This window comes from Chionomys nivalis, chromosome 1, assembly GCF_950005125.1.
Source record: "Chionomys nivalis chromosome 1, mChiNiv1.1, whole genome shotgun sequence".
NCBI lineage: Eukaryota > Metazoa > Chordata > Mammalia > Rodentia > Cricetidae > Chionomys > Chionomys nivalis.
This window is the reverse complement of record NC_080086.1, coordinates 174,958,231-174,966,762: the sequence shown is the minus strand read 5'-3', so window position 1 is coordinate 174,966,762 and position 8,532 is coordinate 174,958,231. Positions and strand designations below refer to the sequence as shown.

The 8,532-nt window shown below is 44.5% G+C and overlaps 1 protein-coding gene across 4 annotated transcripts in view; it reads right to left on the bottom strand.

Annotated features, from left to right (window-relative positions):
• Positions 1-2,197: 2,197 nt before the first annotated feature.
• Positions 2,198-8,532, bottom strand: part of Znf800 (zinc finger protein 800) — a 48,322-nt gene continuing 41,987 nt past the window's right edge. For all 4 annotated transcript variants that reach the window (XM_057770679.1, XM_057770694.1, XM_057770702.1 and 1 more), the window contains exon 6: positions 2,198-2,502. In XM_057770679.1, the coding sequence (XP_057626662.1) occupies positions 2,343-2,502 (160 nt within the window). In that variant the 3' untranslated portion in view covers positions 2,198-2,342. The remainder of the gene's footprint in view (positions 2,503-8,532) is intronic.

The following is an 8,532-nucleotide window of genomic DNA, read 5'->3' as shown; positions in this document are numbered from 1 at the left end:
TCACTTTCAGTATGGTGCTCCAGACAGGTCTCTCTCTAAACTCTGCACCCATCCTGAGACTACACTGTGATGGTGGAGAGGGAAGCCATGAAGGGCAGCGTAGAGAGAGTGGTATTTACCAACCCCCTGAGGTATGGAAAAGATCTCGCTTGGCCAGTTGGCGGAGCTAGCATGGCCACACAAGGTAAACAGTAGGAGAACAGAAGAATGTTGAAGAAATAAGAGAGGGTCGGATGGTGCAGGCTTTGTAAGCTATGGTACAGGAGTTTCCATTTTATCCTATAACCAACAATTTATTCGTTTGATGAAAAGGTCACTACCACCAGGCTCAAAAAGGTAGTGAGGTAGGGCAAGAATGCTAGCTGAGAGGCCATGCAGGACTAGCCGACATAGAGGTCATGAGAAGAAAGTGCTGGCCAGGACTAAGTGATGATGGTACTGAATCCGGGAGGAGGCAGATTAAAGATGACTTTGTGTCAGGCAGGATTGTGCCACCTATAATTCCGGGCCTTCGAAGACAGAAGCAGGGAGATCCTTACAAATTCAAAGCTGACCTGCTCTACACAGTGAGTTCCGGGCAAACTATGTAGAGGGATCCTTTCTCCGAAAAACGAAAAGGCATATTTGGGTGATAAAACTGGTGGATGAGATAGATGGTCTGCTTTGTAAGGAGCTGGTCAAAGAGAAGCAAAGGGGCCCTCCGGTTTTCTGACTAGAGACACTGGATGAGATGTGCCATTTACTGCAACTAAACAACTGACTGAGGGGAAATGGTGGTAACAGGAGAGAGGAAGAGGAGAACCTGAAGTTCCTCAGAAGGCAAGAGAGAGACAGATCCACAGCGCTGAGAGAAGGGGCTGGCCTACAAGCTTTTTCAGTCACAAAACGGAAGGCCATTTCCAGGCACTGTAGAGGAAGATGCGGGTGCCTGTGTGCAACTCTTACTTCTCAGAGAAGTATGAATCAAAAGGGGTACTCTGAGGAGACACATGCGCAGAAACGGTAGGTCTAGATGTGGGGGGACTGAGACGATCATAGGAAAAACACCAATTTCAGATATGCAATAAAGTGTTGAAAGGAAAACAGGTCGGTTGGGTCTTGAGATTTTCTTGCAGGAAATGATCAGTTGCACCAGTCAGGCCCGTGCAAGACAGAGGTTATCTTATGTACGGTCAGGGTTGCATTTTTTTTTTTCTAGGAAATAACTCGGAAGAAACTGAGGTTTGAGAGTGCTGAGAGAATCGCATTTCAAGGCATGATTATAATGGACTATGGAGTCTGGGCTAGTCAAGGAAATATATCCAAGGCATGGCCTGCCCAACAGTAGAAAAAATGAGGTCAATGGACAAAGAGCTCCAGATAGGAAGAAGGTGATCAGAGAGTGGAATGTCTGGTGTGTCACTTCAGGTCCTAGCAGCAGACACCAAGACAAAGGTCACTGTGCAGCAGTTGTGTTAAGGGGACACCTGAGAAAGACAAAGGAAAAGGAGAGGAAAGCCTTCACGCCTTAAGGCAGAGGTCTGACTCACCTGTGAAAGGCAAGGGCAAGAGGGCTACAGACTGAAGCCAGCGCTCCTAAGAAAGTTCAGCCAAGAGTTGAGGGGCCCTCACCCCAGAATAGTTCACTGAGGGACCATGTATGTCACATGAATGTCACAGCTACCTTGGCTGTGACCAGTCACTGGAAATAGCCCAGGAGAAGCACGACCTCCATGAGGGGCTCAGCCAACAAGCTTTCCCAGCGCACCTTTGGGAGGCGCATTCCTGTGATCACCACGGGACAATATTCTAGAGAGGATCCAGTTTCTAAAGATGACAAGTAGATCCTTAGAAACACTGACAGATTCCAAAGAGAGGAAGGGTAATTGGAGCTGAAGTTACAGGGAGGAGAAAGGCTAATGTTTGAGCTCAACTAGAGTTTGTGCCTGATACAACTCTGCGTTTGTTAGCCACCCCAGAACCACGAGAATCTGGACAACAGGAATCCTCTTGAGATGGGAGTGGAGGCCTGAAGGCGAAAAAAACGAGGCTGCCTTCGAAGAGCTAATAATAAAAAGAATCTGTGTGGGAACAGGGAGTCCGTACAAGAAATACGGGAAAGGAATTGTGTGCGGTGAGAGTTTCAAAGAAGCCGGGATTTTGCAGGCGGCCTGGAGGAACGCGTGTCACGCAGCAGTGAGCGGCCCGGCGTCCCGAGGGGCAGGCAGGGGAGGCGGGCGCAGGAGCTCGGGCCGGCAACGACGACGCCGCCGGGGCGGCCGTGAACGCGGCGTCTGCAGAGGCGACCCGGGCCCCGGCCTGAGGTCCGGCGGGGCGCGCGGCCGCGGGAGCGCGCGGCGGCGTCACGGGGCGGCCGACTTGCCGAGGGCGCGCGCCGGGTGCTGGCGCTCCCTGGCGGCGCCGCGGAGCTTGGCGCGGCAGCTGGAGGCGGCCTGGCGCGTGGTGACGGCGCCCGCGGGCGGACGCAGGATGGCGGCGCTGCGGGGCGACGGCTTCGCCAGGCTTCGGCCCCCACGGGCGCAGCGGACCCCAGGGAGGAAAGACAAAGACACGCCGGTTAGCAACGAGAGGGAACCGCGCGGCCCGGGGCCGAGGCGCCGCGTCCCCCGCACCCACCAGGTAAAGCTGCGTGCAGGAGCCCGGCACCCATGGCACCCCGCGACGGGCAGGGACGCAGTCACCAAACCTTGGTGTGAGCTTGACCCAGAAATTCTTTTTTAAATGGACCCCTCAAAGAATAGCTATGAATGCAAATACAATTTCAAAGAGTGTTCAGTGCAACATCCGTAATAGAAAATGGAGAAAAGGGAGGAAGGAAAATTGGAAGTTTTTCATATCCAACAATAAAGTTTTATAATCTTATACTGCAAACTAACTTGCTAATAAAATAATGCTGTGAGACAATACCTAACAATACGATAAAGTGATCAATGAAGAAATCTATTTCATTGGCATTTGTAGAGCTAGGCATATGTACCTGTGTATTCAGACAACACAAATTCATAAAATGATGAAGAAAAGTCACAACAGTGTGTTGTTCTCTTCAAGTAGTAGACTGCAGGTAGTTTTTATTTTCATTTTACTTGTGACTTCCAAAATGATACAATAAGTATATCTCACTTTTAAAATAAAAATTAATGATTTTTAAATTTTATCCCACTTATGATTATAGAGGATAGCAAAGTGGTAGTTATAAAGAGATTTTAAAGACTGGGTTCACGGAGATGGCTTCTCTTCTCCCTAAGCTCTGTATTAATCACAGTATTACAGGGTAGTTTATCCATTAAACTTTCAGCAGTTAAGCAAAACCACGGTCTCTTATAGACTTACACCTTATTTTATTTTAGTCATTTCTACTTGGAAAACAAAAAGTTTCCTGGGCTTTTCACAGGCTAATTTCAACTTGTAATTTCCTCAGACTTCAGAACATGGTATGCTGAAAACAGAAAAAGGTGTCATACTTTTGGAACAAACATTTTAGATAATACCAGTGTTTCCGTTAAGTAATGTTCCCGGTGTCTGAAAGCATTCAATCGGAGAAAGAGTGAAACATAACATGAACTACTGGCTAACTGTCGTCCTTCGGGGAAGCTGTCTTGCTACGACAGGGTAACAGACGTGTGCCAGGGCTTTGCTATTAGAAAATCCATTGTAACATGAGCGTCAGAACTACTTCAGACTAAAGCGGCCTCAGCGTTGTCAGATGGGTTTTATGTGGTTTTAAGCAAATCAAAGGTTAGGTGTTTATGGGAACGCGCTTTGTTGCTTAAGTTGATGACATAATTAATCATACTCCCCTGCAAGTTTCCTGCCTCGGAAGGCTTTGGATAGAATTATCATGCCCAGAGGCACAACTTTAATAACAAAAAAAAAAAATCACATACCAGAAATAAAATTTACAAAGAGAACAAATCCTAAGAAGCCAAACATGGGTGTTAACTAACTTTCTGAGCAAAAGGAAGGCTGTAAGAACTTTTGAAGAAAGCATTAGCTCTTAGAAATTTAATTAATTTCCCATCACCAAATGATTTAAAGTGAGTTATTTTTTAATTTTTAGAAAATATTTACTTTGTGTATGTATTCCAGGCCATGTGACGGTCCAATAACAACTTCCGGGGGTTGGTTCTTTACTGCCACCAGCGGGTTCCAAAGATGGAAGTCAGGTTGTCAGGCTTGGTAGCAAGCACCTTTATCCACTGAGCTATCTCGCCAGCCCTGATTTCAATTTAACATTTTGGAATGTGTATTATGTCTCAGGAGCTTTTCTAAGACAGTAACAACAAATAAATGTCATTAGGTTCCCATTCTTCTGGGGATTACCTGGAAAACTAGTTTCTAGTTATTAGGATGCGTCAGACGCCAAGGGTAACCTGAATCCCTAAATCGCTCTGCAGACCTGCCAAGGCTTTTCTTCTCATACTCTTCAGATGGCCTTCTCATTCCCTGCCATTCATTCCTTTGCTCAGATTCATAACAGCATCCCACTGTCTCCACACTATGTGAATCAATAGCTGTTAACCTTTGAGAGAGCCAAAGATCAGTCTCAGGCTCTGCCTAAAAATGTCATCCTGCAGCAGCCTGAACAGAAACGCCCTAGAGACTGACTTCCTGAACGCAAACATTTGACAACAGCTGCTTCCCTCACAAGGCTACTTTTCAGAAAGCTTCCTGCGGCGGGAGTGGGGGACACCGGTAATGTAAAAGGTTTTAACTGATCAGTACTAAGTCCTGATGAGATTTGATTTACTAGTTAAATCTGAGGTCTGGCCTGTATTACAGCGACCATGTCCTTCATCTTGACAGTCAATTGACCCATCCCCTCTGAGGCGACAAGTACTAAAAACCTTGACTCACCAAGGTATGTAAAGCCCAAATAGGATTTCAGTGTTCTTGCCAAAATAAGTTAGTCTGTATAAAGGGGACAACCAGATTCCCCCAAGACTCTTGTTAGAATGAACACACATTATATCCTCTCCCATCAAATTCAAACAAATACTCTGCTAAGTCAGAAAATGTTTCTGTGGTACAGAGAAAATATATTCTGTTCCTATTTGTTGGCTGCTGCTGAACAATAATGTGTGTCAATCCTTGGCTCGGCAACCTGGAAAGCCATGCTGTGCACCTGGCATCGCAGGTGCCCCGTCTGATCTTCCCCGCTGCGTCTGTGCCCCTTTTCCTTCCATTGTAGTATTTACTTCAGCGGGAGTGAAAGCTAGAGCAACAGTGTTTGAGGATGCTGACAATCTTCCGACTTGCACAGTTCTGAAATGAATGTATTTGCTGATCCCAAAACAGACACGGAACCAACATGGATGCACTGAGTGGCATCAAGTTCCACTCCATTACATGCTCAAGAACAGCACGGCTGCCTGCCTTTTCCACGGTATGTGAAAAACATGCATCAGTTTTCTGTTATGGACCATTATTTTAGAAAATTTGAGTCCAAATATTTTATTCATATTCCCTTAAAAAAGTTTCCCATTTGTGTGCTCATTTTGTCATTAAGAGGGGCCTCTCCTACTATCCAAGTTCTCATTTTCTCTCCCTCCTACTCTCTCTCTCTCTGTCTCTCTCTTTCTCTGTCTCTCTCTGTCTCTCTGTCTCTCTCTCTGTCTCTCTCTCTGTCTCTCTCTGTCTCTCTCTCTGTCTCTCTCTCTGTCTCTCTGTCTGTCTCTGTCTGTCTCTCTCTCTGTCTCTCTCTCTCTGTCCCTCACTCTCTCTCACATACACACACACACACACAAGTTTTCTGAGTGCTGTAGTCTGAAATGATCAATTCCAATTCCTCTTCTAATCTCTGGCTGTTCCTTAATTCTTGCTGTGAGACCATCAGCACAGTGGTCTGTATTCTCACAACACTAGGGCAGTCTGTAATGATCACCATTTCCCGCTCTTATTTTGGTTCTCTTAAAAAAAAAAAAACAAAAAACAAAAAAACAAGTCCATCCTCCCGATGGGTGGAGCAGGGTACTAGCACCATTTACATTAATAGGGTGACTGGCTGGCTCCACTGAACCATCTTTCCTGTATCCACATCCATACAGAAGGTTTTGATTGGTCTACTGTATGTGTGTCAGATCAGCGATGTCATCGTGGTCTGCTGAATTAACCAACATTCTGTCTCTACTCTTAGATTTTCAGTCATTATCTCCCAACACTATGGCCAACGCCCTACATTAAGACACTGCCTCCATCTTAAAAATAATTCTCGACTATGTAAGAGAGAATTAAATCAGAGCTTGAGATGAAAATGAGCGCGATTAGATGGAAGAAGTCACAACCAACATCTACTCAAATAAAACACAAAATCAAATATATTATGAGGCCAATCAATAACATTAAGATCACATGTCCCAACAAATTAATATTGTAGATGGAAGAAACATGGGTAATATAGTATTTGGGTACAAGAAACTAAAATTTTAAAGTAATAAACATCTTAAGTACAAAATAGTTGTAAAAAATGAAGAGTAAAATGATATTGCCCTAATTGGTTCAGAGACCCAACAATAAGGAAGCAAATGAAAAGAAAGAAATGGGAAAATGAAAATAATTAGAATTGTTTGATTGAAACTCCTGCTCCCCCTTGCACAAGCTAGGAAACCCTGTCTGCCCTACTTTCCCCAACGCTGCCCATGCAGAGAAAACTCTGACCAAAAGAATGGCACCCAAGTGCCAGGACTCTTGACCATACCGGGACACGTCCCAGCTGCAAGCTGGCATGTCATCACCCTGCCCTAAGATCTATAAACCTCCCTGCCTTAGCATGGGCATGCAACTTCTCTGGGACTGGTGAACCTGCCAGGAGCCACGCCCAATAAACCTGAATATATCAGTTTTTAATCTAGTCTGATCTAGCCTTTTGCATTGGCAGAAACATATCAAAGATATATAAGATAAAATAGAATAGCTATCTAACAAAGTGAGGTAGACCCCAAAGCACTTGTGCTTACTAATAGTTACCATTCACTTGCTGCGTGCCACACACTAAACTAAGCTAATATACATTATCTCAAACTGTTTAGTCAGTTTTATGAAGCTATAGTTTGAGGAATGTGCTCAAGGAGATAATCTATACCTCTTTAAGTAAAGAAATCAGGAAAGCAAAAATTGTCAATGTGCATGGCCTAATATGAAAGGACACTAAAAAATTAAACTGTCTGGTCTGAGTAGCAACTATGTTCCTAAGAGAAAGATGTCACACTAAGCTGACTCAATGCTTATCAAGAAACTAAGCTTACACTAGCAAAGGAGAAACATAAACACCAACTCAGCCTCAAACGTTTTGATCTACAACAGTGTCCTGCCTGCAAGATGTGCTAAGTGCAATGGTGGCACAAAGGTTATGGGAAGGAGTTAACTAAACAATACCTGATTTGACATAAAGCCCACTCCATGAGATGGAACCCATACCCCACACTTGCTTCTGTGATTAAGAACCTGAGACTAGATAGCCTAGGGACTTCTGGTAAAAGAAAATACTTCTGTATTAAAACAAACACAACAAAAATGTGTAGTACTAAAATGACTCCTAATGACATTCTGCTATACTCATAGATCAGTGTCTTGTTCATCCAGCATCAGAGAAGCTTCCTCCTGCAGCACACAGGAGCAAACACAGAGATCCACAGCCAGACATTATGCAGAGAATAAAACTCTGCAGCACTCAGCCCTAACTGACACGTCCCCTTCAAATCCTTCCCCTCAGGGCTCAGGGAAGCCTGTGCAAGAAGAGCTGGAAAGAGTTTAAGAGCCAGAGGAGATGGAAGATACCAAGGAACCAGGTCCTCTAACCAACAGGATGGATGCACATGTGAGTTCACAGAGACAGACGCAGCATGCACAGCACAGGGCCTACAGGGGTCAGGATGGACGCACATGTGAGTTCACAGAGACAGACGCAGCGTGCGCAGGGCCTGCAAGGGTCAGGATGGACGCACATGTGAGTTCACAGAGACAGACACAGCGTGCGCAGGGCCTGCAGGGGTCTACACCAGATGGGGTCCTAGAACTGAAAGAAGTGGGCACATACACCATCCATAACCCAGAAGCAATCTTCAACTGATAACCAGTTGCATATGAAAATTTAGTTTTCTCCAAGAAGTCTCACTGGGGAAACAAATCACAAGGGTAGGTTGCATGCCCAGCAGTAGATAGCCAACAAATTCAGTGTCTTTGCGGGTTCCCTCAATGTCATGGCAGAGCTTTCTCTTTTTCAGCTTTATCTTTTTGTTTTGTTTTGGTTGGTTTTTTTTGTTTTTTTTTTTTTTACTCAATAGGTCTTCTGTGTATATATATATGTATATATATATAATGTATATATGTATATGTACATATATTATGTATATATATATTATGGCTTCCAGATTTGTGTTTTCTTGGGATTGAGTACATAAATAAGAGGGTCTCTGTGTGAGTCTGTTTCTCGTGCCTTTTCTTGAGCTCTTTCCTTCTGTCTCTTTCTTATGACCTATCCCACTGTGTTTGTTTTTATTTTTTATTTGTTTTTGTTTTTCAAGACAGGGTTCCTCT